The following is a 22,715-nucleotide window of genomic DNA, read 5'->3' as shown; positions in this document are numbered from 1 at the left end:
TTTGACAAACAAATATTTAAAGAGAGAGGGAGAGAGAAAGAAAGAGATGAAGAAGGAGAAAGAGGAGGAGGAGGGAAGAGTAGAAGGAAGAAAAAACTAAAGTATAGCAGTCAGCAGATTTTTACCATGCTTGGGTCTCTGGGTTCAATCCTCAGAGCACCACATGAATAATACAGAAGAAGCCCCATGGAAGGTAAAGCAGTGATTTGGTATCTCTCCCTTCATTTTTCTCTCTTTCTGAAAATATAGAATAAAATTTGGGCTCGGGGAGGCATGTTCTTTACTTGCCTTGTCATCTCTTAGGCCCAAGCAAATGGCATTTAATATCATGGATTTAATTATATGGATCAGTTTAAAGTTCAATAAAACAAAAACCTAAACACAAGACTTATGCTCCCCTGGGACAGGTAGCCTCACAGTGCCATCAAACTTTTTTGAATAGGGGTCCAGATTGTTGACAATGAAACAAGAGTATTGTAGAAGGAATTCCAGCACAAAATAGAAGGCTCAAATGGTTCAAAGCTCCTTCCAACACTCACACTACTGTCAGTGTAAGCCTTTTACTTCAATTTAATTTTTCTTTTTATATATTTTCCCTTTTGTTGCACTTGTTTAACATTGTTGTGGTTATTGATGTTGTTGTTGTTGCATAGGACAGAGAGAAATGGAGAGAGGAGGGAAAGACAGAGAGGGGGAGAAAAAGACAAGATACCTGAAGACCTGTTTCACCACTTGTGAAGCGACTCCCCTGCAGGGAGCTGGGTGCTTGAACCGGGATCCTTACACTGGTTCTTGCGCTTTGCGCCACGTGTGCTTAACCTGCTGTGCCACCGCCCAACTCCCTAATTTTTCTTTTTTACATAACTTTAAAAATATTTTAATTTATTTTTTATTGGACAGAGACAGAGAAATTGAGAGTGAGGAGGAGATGGAGAGAGAGAGAGAGACAGAGACAGAGAGACAACATCTGTAGTCCTTCTTCACCACTTGTGAAGCTTTCTCCCAGCAGATGGGGGCCAGGTGAGTACTTAACCAAGTGCACCAATGCCTGGCCCCTTTAAATTTAATTTTCATCATCTTAACTAGTATAAAATACATCACTTAGTAGAAAACATTATTTTCATTTCCTAAAGCTGTCATATATGCTTCTGTTTCAGTAAGATAGATTGGTGAAATCTTCTAGAGTGTGTGTCATGAATTCATCTGAGGACCAGAACAATTTGTGTTAGCTGGGTAGAAATTTAATCCACTTACCTTCCTATCTTATATTAACACATGAATTTTGAAGAAGTTCTTTCATGAATTTATTTCGAGCCCTTGTGTGATGGTCTTAAGGGACTTGCTTTAGAGATTTGTCCAGAAAAATTGCTCACCCAAGTATAAAAAGGTTTGGCTTTGTTGCAGGAAAAGAGAGGAGCTATAAAATGCTCTTGATTGCCACACTATGATTACTGTATAAATAACTCTGGCCAACTTGGTGAGCTGTCCATTATTTGTAATGAATCCTTTCTACATGAGCATGTTACAGGAAGAAACTTCCTTCTGAAGGAAAGACTTGAACCTTGGAGACAAGTCTATTCACAGTCATTAGTCATAGAGGGTGATTAGTTATGAGCCTAGATAATTTTCTATATAAAAATCTGAGGGGAAACTTCAGAGTTAAAAATAAGTAAATAAATGGACTGTTTGAAATTTTATTTTATTTATTTAAATTTTATTTAATTTTTATTATGTCTGTAGTTGACTGTAAGCTTCATGAAACCAGGAGGTTTTTATTACTTCGTTTACTGCTCTATCTTCATATCAGAGACTCAATAAAACATTTGTCAGGTGAAGAGAAGAGCTAGTAAATGCCCCCATGCACTATCTCAAGGGTAGGAATAGACCTCACAAAGTCAAAGATTAAGATCCTGAGCCTGGGAGGTAGTACATTAACTAAGTAGGGTGCTGAACATGGAAGTATGAAGTTCAGAGTTTGATTCCTGATAACAGAACCACAGTGATGTTCTGGTTCTCTCTCTTTCACTTTCTATCTTGTTACTAGATAAATAAAATATTTTTTAAAGTGCTAAATTAATGAGCTATACTACGATATTTCTATCATTAGTTTGGTGATGGTGTAGATCAATGCTTCCAAAAATGTGTTCTGTGTTAAATACTTCTAAGAATAGCAGTCATGAATAAAGGTACTCAGGCTTATCCTGACTTCCCTGGGCAGACAACCTCACCAATGTGTCCTGGAACCTTACCTCCCACACTAGGGGGAACTTACCTACCCCACTCGGGAAAGATAGAAATAGGCTGGGGGTGGGGGTGGGGGTGGGTCGGACGGTGGCACAGTGGGTTAAGTGCATGTGAAGCGCAAGGATCCGTGTGGCGATCCCGGTTTGAGCCTCCGGCTCCCCACCTGCAGGGGAGTCGCTTCACAGGCGGTGAAGCAGGTCTGCAGGTGTCTGTCTTTCTCTCCCCCTCTCTGTCTTCCCCTCCTCTCTCCATTTCTCTTTGTCCTGTCCAACAACGAACAACATCAACAATGACAATAATAATAACCGCAATGAAGCTACAACAACAAGGGCAACAAAAGGGGGGAAAATGGCCTGCACGAGTGGTGCATTCATGGTGCAGGCACCAAGCCCAGCAGTAACCCTGGAGAAAAAAAAAAAATAGGCTAGAGGTATGGATTTACTTGCTAATATACATGTGCAGTGGAGAAGCATTTACAGAAGCCAGAACTCCTACCTTCTGTGCCCCTTAGTTCTTTGGAGAATAGTCAGAGGTCAATTCTTCTCTCTCAGTCTCTCCCCCCACACACACACATTAATGAGAGAGAGAGAGGGTATGTGGGGAGAGAATCAGAACATTGCTCTAATATGTGAGGTGTCAGGGATCAAACTTGAGACCTCATGCTTGCGAGTCCAATAATTAATCCACTGCATTCCCTTCTGTGCCACACTTCTACTATGTTTTACTATGATTATGAATACTGCTTTTCTGTTAATCAGTAAACAGTCAACCTAGGGAAAATAAAGGGGAAAATAGTGTTTTCTTAACAGAAATAAAGGCAAACTTAGATAGTAATGTCTCTGAGGAAAGAACTGAATTTATTTGAATTTGACCTGAAAATTGGTAGTTTTATAATGTAAATTATTTCAAATTATGGAGATGAAATGAGTGATGCTCAACAATGAGTAATGTTCACTGTTGTGAAATAGATTTGAATTAAAAGAGATTTTTTTGAGGGGGTAGATAACATAATGGTTATGCAAAGAGATGCTCATGCCTGAGGTTCCAAAGTCCCAGGTTCAATCCCCTACATTAGCATCAGACAGAGCTGAGCAGTGCTCTGGTTGAGAGAAAGAGAGAGAGAGAGAGAAGGAGAAAGAAATAGTGACATTGATTTTATTTAAATCTTAGAAAGATCTTTTTGAAATTTCATACTGAAATCCTAAGATGTGAAAATGATCTAAGTCTATGAATTGCTTGTTTGCTGTTAAAAGTAAAGAAATACATACATTGGTTTACTTGTTAAATTTGGCTAGAGACTGGTTGGAACCCTTCCTTCTAGTTATAGAAATATAAAATTCTATGACTGATATCTAGCGATTTTATAAGATTCATTTGATCATGTCATGAGTTTGGTTTTATTCTCTTTGTCTAGAAAATTAAGATTGCAGCCCTGCGTATGTATACTAGCTGTGTGGAGAAAACTGACTTTGAGGAATTCTTTCTAAGTAAGTCACTGTTTTTGATAGTTCTGAAAAAGAAAAATGAATCTATATTGTACTTTTGTTTGTATCTTAGTAGGACAGATTTTATTCAAGTTGGAAAATTTTCTTTGTAAAAGTGTATAAAGAGAACTTCCTTTTCCCCCCCTTTTCTAAAGACCAAAGGAACTTTAAATAAAAATAGCTTAACTTTAAAAGAAAAAGAAAATTGTGTAGTACTTTGACATTATCAACCTCCTTGTCTGATCATTTATCAGTTTTTTTTTCTTTTCCCTCCGGGGTTATCACTGGGGCTCAGTGCCTGCACTGAAAATCCACTGCTCCTGGAGGCCATTTTCCCATTTAGTTGTCACTGTTTTTGTTGTTGTTGCTAGATAGGACAGAGAAATCGAGAGAGAAAGAGAGAGAGAGAGAGAGAGAGAGAGAGAGGAGGGGAAGACAGAGGGGGGAGAGAAACTGCTTTTGAATCAACCTGTAGGTGGGGAACCAGGGGCTTTAACCTGGATCCTTAGGCCCGTCCTTGTGCTTGGCACCATGTGCGCTTAACCCACTGTGCTACCGCCCAGCCCCCAGCATGTATCTTTTTAACTAACAATGCTTATAGTAAACATCCTGATTTATTATTATTATTATTTTCTGCCTTCAGGGTTATTGCTGGGGCTTGGTGCTTAAACACAAACCCACTATTTCTGGTGGCCATTTTTTCCATCTTTTTTGGATAGGACAGAGAAATTATGGGGGGGAGATAGAGGAGAGAGAAAGACACCTGCAGAGCTGTTTAGCTGCTTGTAAAGCATCTCCCCTGCAGGTGGGGAACCGGGGGATTGAACCCGGCTCCTTGTGCTTAATACTATGTGTGCTTAACCAGGTGCTCCACCACCCAGCCCCTATTTTACATCTTGGATGTTTTGCTTAATGTGGTAACATGAGCTTTTTGGCAGTCATTCTTCTAATTATAACTTTTAATTGTTAGTTAGTCCTAGAATATACCTTGTGATTTTTTTCCTCTGTGCCAAAGGACAATCGATTTTAGAAAGCATGTATTTATACCCCATTGATAAATTGCTTCTCCAAAGAGTTTTGCTAGTTTAGACCCATACTAGCACGTTGATTGCGTCAATATAATGATTATTTTGAAAACTCTTAAAGTTTTTATTTTTATGCAGTGCAAGAAATTGAAACCCAGGTCTCATCCATATGTATTACCGCTCAGCCACCCCGCAGCTTAACTTTTTCTTTTTTTAATATTTATTTAATTATTTTCCCTTTTGTTGCCCTTGTTTTTTATTGTTGTTGTAGTTATTATTGTTGTTGTCGTCGTTGGATAGGATAGAGAGAAATGGAGAGAGGAGTGGAAGACAGAGAGGGGGAGAGAAAGATAGACACCTGCAGACCTGCTTCACCGCCTGTGAAGCGACTCAGCTACAGGTGGGGAGCCGGGGGTGGAACCGGAATCCTTATGCCGGTCCTTGTGCTTGAAGCAACATGCACTTAACCTGCTGGGCTACCGCCCGACCCCCAACTTTTTCTTTAAAAAGAGCCAGTGGTGGTGAGAGAGAGAGAGAAGAGAGTAAAGCACTGTTTTACCATGTATGAAGTTTTCCTTGCTGCTTGCATATCATGCTAGGTGTTAAGCCCAGAGCTTCTAGAGCTGCTGGCATGTAAGTAGGCACTAACTCTTTAACTCCATGATAACTCATTTTGATGCTATAAACAAAGTTAGGGAATATACACATAAGGCAAGGATGTAGATCAGTGGTAGTGTTCCTTCACATGTATGAGGGTACCTGGGTTTGATCTCCTGTACTTTCCCCCCAAAGGAAATTATTTGTAAAGTTATTGTTTAGTTGATAGACTTTTTTAAAATTCTTTTTTTAAAAACATATATATTTATTTATTATTGGATAGAGAAAGTGAGAAATTGAGGGGAAGAAGAGATAGAGAAATAGAGAGACAAAGAAACAGATACCTGCAGCCCTGCTTCACGGCTTGTGAAGTTTCCCCCATGCAGGTGGGGACCAGGGGCTTGAGCCTGGGTCCTCCTGCACTGCTATGTAAGCATTTAACCTGGTATGCCACCAGCTGCCCCCCACCCCCAACTAGTGATTTAATAATGATTGTCTAGTTGAGAAACTTTAAGCTTCTTAAAAAAAATATTTATTTATTCCCTTTCGTTGCTCTTGTTTTTATTGTTGTAGTTATTATTGTTGTCGTTGTTGGATAGGACAGAGAGAAATGGAGGAGAGGAAGACAGAGAAGGGGAGAGAAAGATAGACACCTGCAGACCTGCTTCACCACCTGTGAAGCCACTCCCCTGCATTTGGGGAGCCGGGGGCTGGAACCATGATCCTTAGGCCGGTCCTTGCGCTTTGCGCCACCTGCGTTTAACCTGCTGTGCTACCTCCCGACTCCCAACTTTAAGTTTTTTCTAGTTCCACAAATTTTGGGAAGGAATGTGTTCTGTGTACTTTTATTTTAACAGCCATTATCTTCAAAGCAATACACACCTAACTGTATATACTTGTTATTTTTCACAGACAATAATTATTTCGACATAATCATGTTAACAATGAAGAAAGCTGACACATTTCTGATTATTTAATAGCTATTTTTTTTAACAAATGCAAATTGTTTTATTCTTCTATTTCAATAATACTTACAGTACTAATTTAGTATTCACTTCTTTCTTATTCATATGGAGAAATAAATTTTGTTTCTTTAGAATTTTTTTTTTTTTTTTTTTGCTTCCAGGTTTATTGCAGGGGCTTGGTGCCTGCAACACGAATTCACTGCTCCTGAGACCATTTTTTCCCCTTTTGTTGCCCTTGTTGTTTTATCATTGTTGTGGTTATTATTATTATTGTTGTTGCTGTCATTGGATAGGACAGAGAGAAATCGAGAGAGGAGGGGAGATAGAAAGGGGGAGAGAAAGATAGACACCTGCAGACCTGCTTCACTACCTGTGAAGCGAGTCCCCTACAGGTGGGAAGCCAGGGGCTCGAACCGGGATCCTTAACGCTGGTCCTTGCGCTTTGCACCATGTGCGCTTAACCCACTGCACTATCGCCCGACTCCCATTTTCTTTTGAATTTTTAAGTTTCAACAATATATGAAACAGCTATGTTTTCTCTGTTCATTGCTACTGATTTAATTAAAAATTATAGGTGTATATGAATCCTTAAAGTTTTAAAACATTTTTATTTTAAGAGAAATTAATTCAAAAGGAATATTCTTTAGCTACCTGATGAAAAAAATATTAGAAGTTGAGTTTCTTTTTTAAATATATATTTTTAATTTATTAGATAAAGACAGAGAGAAATTGAGATTGAAGGGATAGTTAGAGAGCCACTCATGCGGCTTTCCCCCTACAGAGTCTTGAACCTGGGTCCTTTCACACTATAATGTGTGCACTTAACCAGGTGTTCCACCATCTGTCTCCTGAAGTTGAATTTCTTATGAGTGGTTTCTTGAATTCATTTACGTAATTATTTTATTTATTTTTTGTGGAGCTGTGCCTGGCTAGTGTGGGGATGCCTCTTCCCTGGCACGTGCTCTCTGGGTTGGAGGGAACGTGACCGGAGCCAGCCTGGGCTGCTGCTCACTCAGAGACATGGGAGATAGATGACTCAGGAACCAAGCTCGTGGAGGGCTAGGCAATGCTATGTCTTTATTGATCAGAGAGCAACGCTTTTAAAGGCCAGACCTGGAAGTGACAAGTCGGAAACAGAAATGGCTAGGAAAAGGGTGGAGAAAGGCAAAAGGGCACTGGGAAGGTAGAAACATCCTTAGCAACTGTTGCGAGGATTTTAACTGGTGGGATTAATGATACCCTGGAAGCAGGGAGGGTCTTGAAAGATAGATCAAAGGAATGGAATGGGTGGGGATCTTTCAGGCAAAACAATGATTATGTAGATAGGCCATAGTATCAGGAATGCAGGGTGGAGCAGGGGGAGCTGGCTTAACAATTTCCTGACATCTCCCCCTTTCTTTTTATCTAATGGCCATAGTATCAGGAATGTGGGGTGCTTTGTGAGGCAGGGAGTCTGATAGGATGAGGCACACCTTTGGGGTTACTCCTGTCCCTCCTTGTTCAACCTCTCAGTGGAGAGAGAAACTGACAGGAAAGATGCACTCCTCAAGTCAAGCCCTTCAAAGCTCAACCACATCCTCACAATTTTCTGACAGAGCTGGGCCTCAAACATGCAGTTTCACTTGCCCCAGGCTGATTAAAAAAAAAAGAAAGCCGAGGTTGGGCTGTAGTGCAGTGGGCTAAGTGCACATGGGGCAAAGTGCAAGGACCAGCCCCCATCTTCGAGCCCGTCTCCCACGGGTTCAAGCCCTCGTCTCCCCCGGGTTCGAGCCCCCGTCTCCCCACTAGCAGGGGTATAGCTTCACAGGTGGTGAAGCAAGTCTGCAGGTGTCTATCTTTCTCTCCCCCTCTCTGTCTTCCCCTCCTCTCTTCATTTCTCTCTGTCCTATCCAACAACAATCAGTAACAACAAGAATAATAACAACAACAATTAAAAAAAGGGTAACGAAAGGGAAAAAAGAAAGTCTGCTATTCATTTGTTTGTTTATTTATTTATTTATTATGAGAGGCCAAGGAATGAGAAAAAACACAACACTGCTCAGGTCTGGCATAAGGTGGTCCCAGGGATTGAATCTGCAGCCTCTGAGACTTTTGGTGTCTTCTTAGGTTTTTTTTTAATTTCTTTATTGAGGGATTAATGTTTTACATTTGTCAGTACAATAGTTTGTACATGCATAATGTTTCTCAGTTTTTCACAAAACAATACAACCCCCACTAAGTCCTCTGCCATCCTTTTTGGACCTGTACTTCCTCTACCCCCACCCCAAAGTCTTTTACTTTGCTGCAATACACCAACTCCGGTTCAGGTTCTACTTGTGTTTTCTCTTCTGATCTTGTTTTTCAACTTCTGCCTGAGAGTGAGATTATCCCATATTAATCCTTCTGTTTCTGGCTTATTTCACTTAACATGATTTCTTCAAGCTCCATCCAAGATGGGCAGAAAAGGGTGAAGTCACCATTGTGTATATAGACCACAAGTTGCTCCGCCACTCATCTGTTGTTGGACACCTGGGCTGCTTCCAGGTTTGGGCTATTACAAATTGTCCTGATAAGAACATATGTGGACACAGATCTTTTTGGATGGGTGTGTTGGATTCCTTAGGATATATCCCCAGGAAAGGAATTGCAGGATCATAGGGTAGGTCCATTTCTAGCCATGTGAGAGTTCTCCAGATTGCTCTCCACAGAGGTTGGACCAAATTACATTCCCAACAACAGTGAAGGAGGGTTTATTTATTTTAAAGTCTATCATGTCAGACATGAGAATAGCTGTTCCTGCTCTTGTTTGTGGGCCAGTGGCTTCTATGATCGTTTTCCATCCTTTCACTTTGAGTCTTTGTTTGTTGAGTTAGGTGGGTTTCCTGTAGACAGCATATTGTTGGGCTGTGTTTTCTGATCCATCTCCCTACTCTGTGCCTTTTAATAGGTGAATTCAGGCCATTGATATTTATTGTTACCATAGATTGAAGATCTATTATTGTAGATTTTAAGAGTGTTCTGATATATGGCATATTTATGGTACTCTGACTGTTTATAGGAGACCTTTGAGAACTTCTTTCAGGGCAGGCTTGGTGATAGTTGATTCTTTCAAATGTGGCTTGTTTGAGCAGGTTTTTATGCCTCCATCTAATCTGAATGACAGTCTAGCAGGATACAGTAGTCTTGATTGAAAGCCTTTCTCATTGAGCACTCAATAGCTATCTTGCCATCCTCTTCTGTCCTGTAGTGCTTGTGTGGAGAATACTGCTGCTAATCTTATGGGTTTTCCTCTGTAGGTGACTCTTTGTTATTCTCTTGCAGCCTTCAGGATCCTTTCTTGATCCTTATTCCTTTCCATTTTAAATATGATGTATCTTGGTGTCTTTAAGTCTGAGTTAATTCTGTTTGGGACTCTCTGGGCTTCTTGAACCTTTATGTCTTTTTTATGTTGTCTAGGTTAGAAAAGTTCTCAGCTATTATGTCCTGAAGAATGCTTTCTTCTGCTTCCTCTCTTTCTTCCCCTGGTAAGCCAATAATGTATATATTATTTCTTTTGAAGTCATCCCATAGGTCTCTGTTGTTGTTTTCAGTATCTCTTAATCTCTTTGTTGAGATCTCTTACTTTTTTAGTTGTCTCTAATTCGTCTTTGATCTTGCTAATTCTGTCTTCAGCCTCACTGATTCTATTCTCTCTCCCCTCTACTATTTTCTGGAGTTAATCTCTTTTGTTACCGTGTTCTGATACGTTTTAGCTTGTTTAGCTAGTTGTGTTCTTAGCTTAACTATTTCAGCTTTCAGCTCTCTAATAACCTTGAGATAATTAGTGTTTTTTTTCAGAGTCTCATTTGTTGTTTCTGCATTTTTGATGGCAATTCTTTCAAACTCTTTACTCACTCCTGTGACTATTTCCTTAACTAGTGTTTGGATGTTGACCTCATTATTTTGTTTTCACCCTTTGGGGGGATTTTAGCTGGACTCTTGTCCTGTTTCATTTCTCCAATATTTCTTCTTGTTGGTTTAACCATTTTATATAGTATGTTATGAGGTCCCTCTCTCAGTACTTTTCAAATTACTAATCACTCTTGCCTGGATTGACTTGTGTCTAAAGAAGGTACTAAAGAATACACAGTTGTGGAAATTGTTTCAATATTATTTCAATCCCTGAGTTGGAGCATAGTGGCTGTTAAAACTTCTTATGTTCTTTTTCTTCCTTGTAGGCTGTGGAAGCCTGAGGGCCTTTAAACTATAAGTAGGCTTCTTAGCTTAACCACTCACTCCTGACCAAGAGATAAAGCAGGGTGAGAGAGAGATAGCACAGTGGTTATGCAAAGAGACCCTCTCACCCCAAGGATCCAAAGCTCCAGGCTCAATTCAGCTTCTCTGCCAAGCTGGGCAGCACTGCTGGGTCCTGGGAGTTTCCAAACAAATCCCATTTATAGCCTGTAGGTTCTGAAGCAAATATCATGCTCACATCAGGAGAACAATGTGGAAAGGTGTCCAATATAGCCCCACTGCTAGGCCACTGAGGTGTAGCTCTTCTCCTGAGTTTCCTAGTCAGTTCTCTGTCCCTTGGTGTCAGCACAGGGCCAACCCCCTGCTGCTCCAGCATCTGAGGGCAGTAGCAATGGAGACTCACAGTTGCATTTGGTGAGTCTTAGCGGAGTCCTCTCCTCCCATTCAGCAGTCTTTTTGTTGGTAAAACAGACTGGAGGTGGTGCCTCATCTGGTAAACTGCTGGACTGTTACCAGCTCTCAATCTCTCCTTAGACTCCTTTCTGTGCATTAGCCACACGTGTTTGCACTCACCAGTGATTTGGTGGGTTCCTGAAGTGATTCTAGTCCTGCATTGTATGTGATTCTAGTCCTGCATTGTTGCGGTCCCAGGTGGCTTCCTTTGGTCTTTTTTTTTTCTTTTTTCTTTGCTTCCAGGGTTATTGCTGAGGCTCGGTGCCTACACTATGAATCCACTGCTCCTGGAGGCTATTTTTCCTCTTTTGTTGCCCTTGTTGTTTATCATTGCTGTTGTTATTGTTGTCATTTTTGTTGGATAAGACAGAGAGAAATCGAGAGAGGAGGGGGAGACGGGGAGAGAAAGATAGACACCTGCAAACCTGCTTCACTGCCTGTGAAGCAACCTCCCTGCAGGTGGGGAGCTGGGGGCTCAAGCCAGGATCTTTACGCAGGTCCTTGCACTCCACTACGCTATTGCCTGGGCCTCCTCTTTTTAGGTCTTTCTACTTGTTTGCTTTATTGACTCACTGCAAACTATTGTGCCCCTTTGCTTTCAGGTATATGTTTTGCCCTAATTTATGAATACACGTGTACATCTGCCATATCTTATGGAATTTGGTCTGTATCTAGGTTTTGGGGCTTTGTTAGGAAGTGAATCACCCGAAATAGGATTAAGGAGTCCTATGAGAAAGGAATCGTCTCACCTGAATAATGATGGTGAAGGGTTGACATTCCACGCCTGATGTCTCTGCACTCAGTCTGAAGTGAAGCATGCTGAGGTGGTATGTGTTTCATTGATTAGGTTTGGATCAGCAGATGCAGTATCAGTTGTATGAACTGAGAGAAGCATGCAGGAAAGTGAGCTCACCTGAGAGGTTCTAGGACTGGGGGAAGTAAGGGCTTTATAGAGGAAGCGGGAGGTTCCTGCTGTCTTAGGGTTTAAGAAAGCAATAGATAGTTATTGCTGTAATCAAATTATTTGGCAGTTGAGTTAACTTTGGAAATCCCATTCTTAGGATTTGCTGTATCATCATACATGACCTCATCATAATTTATGTCCTTTAATGCTATTTACATATAGTTGTATTTTATAAAGTAATGCTACCAGTTGCTTCTGTAGACTGTGTTGTCTTTTAACCTCTAAGAGATTTAGTATCTTAGAGAGGAGACTCAATACTTTATAATTTCCAAGTTAGTGACTGAAATTCATCAGTTAATTGACATTTTCTTAAATAATTAGTGAATGTTTTTAAAGATAATCTGAATCATAGTGTTTAAATAACTCACTGGAAATTAATAATATGTGTACTTATTGAGACCTTTATCTCATTAAATCCTAACAAAACCCATATAATTTGGCATCTCTTATTGTCTCCATTTCATTTTTATTTTGTTCTTTTGTTAGTGATTTACAAAATTATAAGATAATGGTGTATAATTCTATACTACTCCCACCATCAAAGTTCTGTGCCCCCCAACACCCACCAGTGGTAACCACTATAGTTCTCCCAAGGTCTTAGATACAGGTTAACCCTCCCAAGTTTATGTGTTTCAATTCTCTATATTCCACATATGAGTAAAATCATCTCATAGTTTTCTTTAACTTATTTACTTAATTCACTATGCACAATCACTCCCTGTCCCATTTATTTTGCTCCAAAGGACACAACATCTTTTTAAATTGATGAATATATCTCCATTGAGTCTTTTTTTACCACTTTTATGATGAATAATAGTGCTACCAATAAGTTAATTGGGAAAAGGAAACACTGACAAAAACCATAGGACAAGAGGGGTATACCACACAATTCCCACCACCAGAACTCTGGATCCCATCCCCTCCCCTGATAGCTTTCATATTCTTTATCCTTCTGGGAGTATGGACCCAGGGTCATTATGGGGTAGAGAATGTGGAAGGTCTGGCTTCTATAATTGCTTCCCTGCTGAATATGGGTGTTGGCAGGTTGATCCATACTCCCAGCCTGCCTCTCTCTTTCCCTAGTGGGGCAGAGCTCTGGGGAAGTGGGGCTTCAGGACACTTTGGTGGGGTTGTCTGTCCAAGGAAGTCTGGTTGGCATCATACTAGCATCTGGAACCTGGTGGCTGAAAAGAGATTTAGCATATAGAGCCAAACAAATTGTTGACTAATCATGAACCTAAAGGCTGGAATAGTTCAGATGAAGAGTTGAGGGGGGGTCTTCATTTTGTAGATACTTAGTAGGCCTATTTTAGTTATATTCCAAGGAGCACCAGAATCATAGTAAAAAAGCGTTAGAGTCAAGGTTTTCAGTCAGGCATTCTGAACCTAGGACCTGAGTTAAGTGAACAGTTATGTCATTGATGCCACCTCATAAATGTAATCAATTACTTAATTTTATCCAAGATGCTAAGGAAGAAACTACCTGGATTCAGAAAATATTATATGAAGTGTGTATTGGAGTTAGAATATAATCATGGCAAAAGACTATAGCATGTTTTAATTTTCTTATATTTATAACATATTTCATTGAGCTAAAGAACCTATTATGTTTTGCATACTCACAGTCAAACATCCAGTGGTCTTATTTTTTAGAGCTTTACCCTGTGGGTTTCTCAACTAGATCTTGTGGATACACTGAGACAATCAGAAACTAGCTCTTTTCCTATCTTCAGCCCTGAGTTGACCTTTGGAAGGGAAAATTATGACCCAGGTCCAGCAGCTGGCCTATCTATCTATGCTTTCCAGCCCAAGAACTGATTCCCTCTTTGAGAAAATTGGAAAGGCTCCTAGAGGCTTCTGAGAAGCTTTGATGTAGAGGTAGCAATTGAACAGATTGTCCTTTAAAAGCAGCCAACTTTCATTTTCCAGATTGAAAGACAGACTTCCAAGAAAACTTTTCTTTTTAATGTTTTGTTCTATCATCCAAAAAAGACCCAACTTCAGATCCGGGCTTGAGAGTTTCTCATGGCTATTCTTGTTTTAGGTGGAGGGTGGTTGGCCCATTCTCAGATGGCATGTATCTTAATAGCTGTATGACTGTCCAGGCCAGGCTTCACCTCCCTACTACTGGCTCCAAGAGGAAGTCCACTTGACAGCTGCTGGGCACCTCCCAGTAAGCTCACCGGAGTATTTTGGTGTCATTTGTGGCAGACCTGGACTTAAATCCCAGCCCTGCTTTGTTAATATTGTGATTGCCTGAAAGTTACTTAGTCTTTTTTGAACATGACTTCTCATGTTCAACCCTCTTTAAATGCAGGTTACAAAGCCTTTCTTTGTAGTGAAGCAAGAATTAAGCAAGATAATGTATTGCCATGATTATTTACCAATGACTTGACATGAAGCACAGGACCTCAGTGAATGTTACTTTTTGATATTAGTACTAGAGAGGCAATTAGAGTTGTGATTAAGAATAGTTTCTGGGAGTCAGGCGGTAGTGCAGCGGGGTAAGCGCACATGGCACAAAACACAAGGACCGGTGTAAGGATCCCAGTTGGAGCCCCCGGCTCCCCACTTGCAGGGGAGCCGCTTCACAGGTGGTGCAGCAGGTCTGCAGGTGTCTAGCTTTCTCCCTCTCTGTCTTCCCCATCTCTCCATTTCTCTCTGTCCTATCCAACAACGACTACGACAATGATAAAACAGCAAGGGTAACAAAAGAGAATAAATTTTTTAAAAAAGTGAAAAAAGAATAGTTTCTGGAATCAATCCTATCTGAAGTTCATTCCAGAGTTATTGCATAGCTGTGTGAGTTTAGGCAATTGTTATAGTCTCTCTACTAGCTAATCTTCTCACCTTTCTTTCTTATGTATTTATGTATTCCCCTTTGTTGTCCTTGTTGTTTTATTGTTGTAGTTATTATTGTTGTTGATGTTGGTGTTGGATAGGACAGAGAGAAATGGAGAGAGGAGGGGAAGACAGAGAGGGGGAGAGAAAGACAGACACCTGCAGATCTGCTTCACTACCTGTGAAGCGACTCCCCTGCAGGTGGGGAGCCGGGGGCTCAAACCAGGATCCTTACACTGGTCCTTGCACTTTGCGCCATGCTTAACCCACTGCACTACTGCCTGACTCCCCTCTTCTTACCTTTCTAATGGGGATACTCTCAATATCTCCTTCAAAATTATTGGAAGGATTTAGTGAACTGATGCACATGAAATACTTATACCATACGGTGCTTTATCTTAAAGCGACAATGAATTATAGCCCTTCGTTAATGGTGTTTTTAACATACATGTGTTTTCTCTCCTAGTAATAATCCCTAATATCATGTACTGTGTAGACGCTTCATTGATTGATGAAGGCAGAAAATACTATTTCTTTCTCTAGTCATTGGTCCAGAAGACAGATTATACTCACAGAACCCAAATTTCCTGATGATTCTCTTTATTTTCCTGCTCTAGTTCTTTTCCCCTGTCATATAGTTAGGGCAAACATATATAAGGTTGATTCATTGGGGACTTCTTATCTAGCCAGGGGCATTTCTTTGAGTTCTGAGAATTAAGCTGAATCTTGCTGTCTTAAACCAAGGAGAATCTCTGTTCAGTTTTGCCATTCCTGTGAGTGATGCAATGTTTTATTGATAGCTGTGGCCCATTTTATTTAACTATAACTTCTTGGACCCCTGCTTCTTTCTTCTGGTTATTGATTTAGGGTGAATCTTTCAGCACTCCTGCTTTTAACACTTGGGTCACTTTTTAAAAAAAAGACAGGAAGGGAGCTGGGCAGTAGTGCACCCAGTTAAGCACACAGTGTGAAGCACAAGGACCCGCTCAGGGATCCCAGTTTGAGCCCAGTTTGATCCCTTCCTGCAGGGGAGTTGCTTTATAAGCAGTGAAGCATGTCTGCAGGTGTCTTTCTCTCCCCCTGTCTGTCTTCCCTATCTCTCTTAATTTTTCTCTGTCCTCTTCAGCAACAACAACAATGGAAAAAAGATGGCTGCCAGGAGCAGCAGATTCATGGTGTAGGTAGGCACTGAGCCCAAAAAGGAGATTAGTACAATTTAGACTTCTCAGCAGGGCTCAGATGAAAAAAAGCTTCCACTTAAGTGTGTAGCAAGGTGTTTTCCCAGCTTCCCAGAATTTGTTACTATAAGGAGAGCATCTTGGTCTCTTTATAGAGTCAAAAAACTGAAGTTCAGAGAGAAGTTTTTTGATTTTTCCCAAGCCACAAAGCAAAGTGGGACCAGAGCTAGAAATGGAACACTGATTGTCTGGCTATAGTCTGTGCTCTTTCAACCCATCACCTTGCTCTGTAAGTCCACTGACACACTCTGATAGCAGCATCTGAGACTGCTTTGATTGACATGTAGTTTAGTTGAACAAATTTCTATCATTATTTAAAACCTAGTCAATATTTTCCTCTAATCCCTGACATGTCTTTGTTACTTTCTAGGGTGTCAGATGCCTGATACATTCAATTCATGGTTTCTTATAACTCTACTTCATGTCTGGTAAGTAAGCAATTTAAGTGAAATCACTTTTTTTTTTTTTTTTAAGAAAAACACTGCTGACTTGTAAGGTATAGCCTTCAGCAAGGCTGTTTATATGAAATGGCAGCTGTTCAGGCATTAGAAACTACTTCTTTCATTTTAATAACTGGTGTCTTGAAGTACATTTTTCTTAAAGGTCAAAGCATAGTCCAGAAAGAAACTAATATTTGTAGAATTTTCTCAAAGAACACCTAACCCAGTGAACAATGCTATCAGTATCTCTAAAAGACCCTATGAGGTTGGATGGAAAGTTCTCTCCCTTGTCTGTTTTAGGAAAGTTCACATTTACGTAAAAGTGGTTTAAATTGTGAGAATCCGTGGTCATTTTCATTACTGGTCATCAGAAACCTATAACAAATTATAGCACTGACATTTACGCCTGTACCTCTAAAATGTGCATACAAGTTAGATTCATGCCAGGTTTGTTTCATGTAAAAATATTTAACACCTTAAACAGTATATTTTTTCTTCAGTTGCAAAATAAGTAGCCAAAAAAATCAATTTTTCATCTAACATTACACAGTATTAAAGGTCAGAAGGATATAGGAAAGATGTTGAAGTGGGGGCTGGGGACGTATTTATTGAACTGCCAGATTTTGGGAAAGTAAATTCTGGAGAACTAAGTTTACTACTTTGACCATAGTGAGTATCTAAGGAACATGGGGAATGGTTTCCCTGTCAAAAGGACCTTTGTTTGAGACTGCCTTCGGCTGAGCTTTACATCACAGGACTGACTACTATATAAAGACTTTTAGTTTTGATCACTTCTGAAATATTTCTTCTTCTGAACTTACACAGTACTGAGATTGGCTAAGGGGCCTAAAGTGGCAATTTATTTTATGTTATTTTTCCTTAGCTGCTAGTTTATTGAATGCACACTATGTCCTAGGCAGCTTGATGGGGAAAGAGGTAGTTCTTAAGAAACTCATAGTCTAGTAAAGGAGATGAAACATATAAAAATGGTCAGCTATATAAAGTACCTGGGGACATAGCTCAGTGGATAAAGCCTTGGACTTATAAATATGAAGTCCCGAGTTTACTCCCTTGCACCAGAATGATACTGTGGTTCTTTCTCATAAAAATTTAAACTGTGGGAGTCGGGCTGTAACGCAGTGGGTTAAGCGTAGATGGCACAAAGCACAAGGACCGGCATAAGGATCCCGGTTCGAACCCCGGCTCCCCACCTGCAGGGGAGTAGCTTCACAGGCGGTGAAGCAGGTCTGCAGGTGTCTGTCTTTCTCTCCTCCTCTCTGTCTTCCCCTCTTCTCCCCATTTCTCTCTGTCCTATCCAACAACGACAACAACAATAATAATAACTACAACAATAAAACAACAAGGGCAACAAAAGGGAATAAATAAATAAAATAAATATTAAAAAAAAATTTAAACTGTGTTAATATTTTTAGGTATAAGGAGAGAGAGAGAACCACAGCATCTTAACTTCCTTCAATATGGTGGGGGCCAGACTTGAATTTAGGTCATGTATATGGCAAAACAGCATACTACTGAAGCAAACTATTTTGCCCAGCCAAATAAATCTTTTTTAAAATGACCAATTATAAACTGGGATGCTAAGTTATATAATAAATGTGAGTAGGTAGTACTTATGGATTATGGAGGCAGCCACAGTTATCAATGCCTTTACTAATTCCTACTTGTTGAAATGTGCCATATCTTTCCTATCAGCATCTTAGAAGGCAAATTGCCTCCTTCTGTCTTTTGTGAAAGGCAGGAAAAGGTTCAGGGAGGGGAGTTGGATATACTGAGAGGAAAACTACTTTTTCAAGAGGAGAGGACCACATAGGTGGCACTGCGGAATTACTCACTGGAAAGGTTGCGGGGGCAGTGGGGGGGCCTGAGACGAGGCTAGGTCGTTCCCAAAGGAGCTCAAAGATAATATTCAGAACCTGTATGAAAGACTCTTTATTGCCCATATGACTAGGAGTATCAGAGTGTGAGAGGGAGTGGATGGCAAAACAAAATATATGATCCCTGTGACCACATCCCAAGGTCAATACCTGACTAATAGCAGCCCAGGGAACCTTGAAACTACTTGTAGCTCTTTCAAGTTAGCCACCATTTCCAAACGTGCCTGCTGAGTCTTCCTTTCTGAGGTTGGTTTAATTTCTCTGAGGAGTGGGGACTACCACCACCAGTTAGGTAAAGGAAGGGAGACTGTCTGCTTCAAATCTATGCTTGGTTTTCTCTCCACCCTGCCTCACTTAGTCCGTCTGATCTCCAGACTGGTGGAATGAATCAATAGCTTTACAGTTTGAAACAACAAACTTATTGAAATTTTAAAGACAGTGGGCCATTGGAAAAGATGATATGATGTAGTCTGTAATTTCAGAAAATGTTAGGGCCAGGAGGTGGCTCACCCAGTAGAGTATATGCCTTGCTGTTCCATGTGATGCTGTTAGGTCTAAACCCTAGCACTACATGGAAACACTGTGGATGCTATCAGGGAGCTCAATGAATGGTAGAATAAAGGTGCAGTATCTCTTTGCTCTTTCTGTATCTCCCCCTCTCTTTCCTCAAGAAAAGAAAAAAAAGAGACATTGAAAATTGATCAAGGAGATTGCTTAGCAGTATAGCATGTTCTTGAGGCCCTGGGTTTGCTCCCTGGCACCATTAAAAAAAGAAAAAACTTCAGTGGAAATCAAACATAAAATTCAAATGCCTATAATAAATGACAACAAAGTTCTTTGCCCATGGCATAAATACAAACTGTGGATGCAAAGAGAGGTAAATAAATACAGATGTGGTGTGTGTGTTTGTGTGTTGTGTGTTAAAGAGTGGCTCTGGAGGCCAGGTGGTAGCAAACCTGGTTAAGTGCACACACTACAAATGCACAAGGACCTGGGTCTGAGCCCCCCCCCCCTCCGTCCCATCTGCAGGGGAAAGCTTTGTGAGTGGTGAAGCAGTGCTGCAGGTGTCTCCCTCTCTATCACCCCCTCCTATCCCAATTGCTGGCTGTGTCTATCCAATAAATAAAGATTAAAAAAAAAAAGAGTGGCTCTTGGTAAGGTGATATTTGAGATGTACCATTATCAGAATTTCTGTCATAAATGGAGGAACATTTTAAGTTGAAAGAATATCAAAGTGGGTCTGGTGGTGGTGCACCTGCTTTGAGCACACATTACAGTGTACAAGGACTCAGGTTTAAGCCTCCGGTCCCTGCCTGCAGGGGGAAAGCTTTACAAGTTGTGAAGCAGGGATGCAGGTGTCTCTCTTCTCTCTCCCTCTCAATCTCCCCTTTCTGGCTATATCGATCTTATTAATAAATAAAGATAATAAAAATACATATGTATATATAAAGAATATCAAGACATAAACACATACAAAGAACATGGAGTATTAGGGGACAGTCAGTTTTTGAAGGACCTGGGACTGGTTTCTGGAGGAAAGTTGTGGAAAAACTAGAAAGTTAATGTATGGTGGTCTGGGAGGTGGTTTAGTGGATAAAGTATTGGACTCTCCAGCTGGAGGTCCTGAGTTCAATCACTGGCAGCACATGTACCAGAGTGATGTCTGCTTCTTTCTCTCCTATCTTTCTCATTAATAAATAAAAAAAATCTTTAAAAGAAAGAATTTTAAAAAAAAGGAAAGTTGATTTAGGTGGCACACCTGTTTGAGTGCACATGTTACAGTGTTCAAGGACCCAGGTTCAAGCCCCCACTCCTCACAGGGGGAAAGCTTTCATAAGTGGTGAAACAGTGGTGCAGCTGTCTCTCTGCCTCTTTCCCTCTCTGTCTCTCCCTCTCAATTTCTGGCTATTTCTATCCAGTAAATATAGTAAAAATTGAAAAAAAAAATTTTATGCCCAATGATAATGTAACCCTTCAAAAAGAATTAAGGAATAGTGGGTATTGGGAGTAATGGATCGCTCTGAGCCAGTGGAGAATCTGTCCCTTTTTTTTTTTTTTTTGGAGAATCTGTCCCTTTACCTCTTTTCAGTTTAGTTTGAAACTCCATGAGGACAACCGATAGATAACCATATCCAGTATTTTAGGATTCAGTGGACTTCCTAGAGACTATAGAGTTGAAATGCTCTTTGTATAGGTAGCAGACAAGGAGATGTGGGAAGGTTTATGCAGACACAAAGTAGAAAGAATCCTCATTCCCACTCTTCTCAAACCACACAAGCCCTAATAGTACTCCGGTGGTAGACTGTCCTGAATGATTGCTTGGGTTCATCCCTCAGGGTAATAATGGCCCCCTATTGACTCTCAGAGTAGGGACAAGATTTCTCATATCCTGGGAGTCAAGCGGTAGCGCAGCGGGTTAAGTACACGTGGTGCCAAGCGCAAGGGCCAGCATAAGGATCCTGGTTCAAGCCCCCGGCTCCCCACCTGCCAGGGAGTCGCTTCACAAGCTGTAAAGCAGGTCTGCAGGTGTCTATCTTTCTCTTCCCCTCTATGTCTTTCCCTCCTCTCTCTGCATTTCTCTCTGTCCTATCCAACAATGACGACATCAACAACAACAACTCCAACAATAAAATAAAGAGAGAGAGAGAATCGAATCGCCTTGCCACCATCAGCTGGGTTCCCTGGGGTCGTCTCTCTCCTGTCACTGAAATGGCGACAGAATAAACTCCCTAGATGTCTTGCAGAAGTGAGCAAGTTTTAATCACAATGTCAGAAAGAAACGTTAACGGGCTCCCTGGCGCCACCCGCAACAACCTGAAGACCTGCTCTGAAGGATCTGTGCTGAGTTTTCATAACATCTGTTGCTGAGTCAAAGTGAAGAGTGGCTTTCTATTTTGTCGAAAAACAGTTGAGAAAGAAATACTGGCGGGCATCAAATATGTTCCTGAACTTTCTATTTCATAGAGTTTTGTTGGGTGTTCAGTTTACTTTCCAGCTGGTAATAATAATAGTAATAATAATAATAATAAAGGGTGAAGTGTTGAAAAAAAAAACTTTAAAAAAATTAAAAAAAAACATTTCTCATATCCTGTTGTTTCCCTGGAGGATGTATTGTCGTTTCACTAATCCTGTCAGCTTTCTCTAGTTCCATAGTTTTTCACTGTATTGGGGTTTAGGACTGGGACTCCTCCAGTCCCCAGAGGACCCTTATCAATTATGTATTTGTGAGAGCTTATAGTTGGAGTGGCCATGTGTCCATTGTCATTACTGAATAAGAGCAGTATTCACTAACCACTAGGGGAAAAGTACTTACTGGCAGTTTGAAAAAAAAGGTCTCATTTTCTGTTTCTTTTTTTTTTTTTTTTTTTGCCTCCAGGGTTATTGCTGGGACCTGGGGTGCCTGCACACAAATCCACTGCTCCAGGAGGCTATTTTTTCCCCTTTTGTTGACCTTTGTTGTTTTATCATTGTTGTGGTTATTATTATTATGGTTGTTATTGATGTCATTGCTGGATAGGACAGAGAGAAATCGAGAGAGGAGGAGAAGACAGGGGGAGAGAAAGAGAGACACCTGCAGACCTGCTTCAACGCCTGTGAAGCGACTCCCCTGCAGGTGGGGAGCCCGGGGCTCGAACCGGGATCCTTGCTCTATGTGCGCTTAACCTGCTGCGCTACCGCCCAGTCCCTCATTCTCTGTTTCTCATCTTAAGCACTTGTGTTGTGATCAGTTCAGGGGCCTATACCAGAAACCTGAGAATCCTCTGACTTCCCTCATTCCCTTCATCTGGCCACTCACCATTCACTAACTCAAACTTGACCCATGGTGGCAAATTCATTTTACTTTGTGACCCACCCAGAAAACACATTCATATCTGTTAGAAAAGTTTTCATAAAGCTTATCCTTGTAATGTCAATTAATTGCTAATGCTTTTGACTTCATTTAAATTTATTTTTAGACATTTAAGCTGCTACCTAAATCAATTGATTTCAGTGGGTTACAAGAAATAGTACCTGGTAACTCATTGTTGGTTTCCAATTTTACTCTCTCTGTGGAGTTGTTCTTCTCAACAGACCTGTGCTTAATAGTCTCCATTGTTCTGAGAGTGAAGTGTAATTTAGCAATGCATTCATATTCCTTCAAATATGATGCTTGCCCTAGATCTTTTTGTTGTCATTTTAGGTACCACTATCATTTCCTCTTCTACAAAGAAAAATGAAAGTCTTCTGCACAAATGTTTCCTTTTGTTTATAAGGCTCGTCTTCCTCTAAAATCCGCAAGCTCTTACTTTGTTTTGTTTTTTTTTCCTTCAGATGACTGCTCAGCTCTGGCTTATGGGGTGCAGGGGATTGAACCTTG

The 22,715-nt window shown here is 40.6% G+C and overlaps 1 protein-coding gene across 3 annotated transcripts in view; it reads left to right on the top strand.

The window, feature by feature from the left end:
• LOC103113137 (ubiquinol-cytochrome-c reductase complex assembly factor 1) overlaps positions 1 to 22,715 on the top strand; it is a 116,129-nt gene that overhangs the window by 29,167 nt on the left and 64,247 nt on the right. For all 3 annotated transcript variants that reach the window (XM_060188841.1, XM_016187953.2, XM_007522644.3), the window contains 2 exons: positions 3,659 to 3,731; positions 16,394 to 16,451. In XM_060188841.1, the coding sequence (XP_060044824.1) occupies positions 3,659 to 3,731; positions 16,394 to 16,451 (131 nt within the window). The remainder of the gene's footprint in view (positions 1 to 3,658; positions 3,732 to 16,393; positions 16,452 to 22,715) is intronic.

This window comes from Erinaceus europaeus, chromosome 1 (genome assembly GCF_950295315.1).
Source record: "Erinaceus europaeus chromosome 1, mEriEur2.1, whole genome shotgun sequence".
Taxonomy (NCBI): Eukaryota; Metazoa; Chordata; class Mammalia; order Eulipotyphla; family Erinaceidae; genus Erinaceus; species Erinaceus europaeus.
Note: the sequence above shows the minus strand (reverse complement) of the source record. Positions and strands in the feature narration are given on the sequence as shown.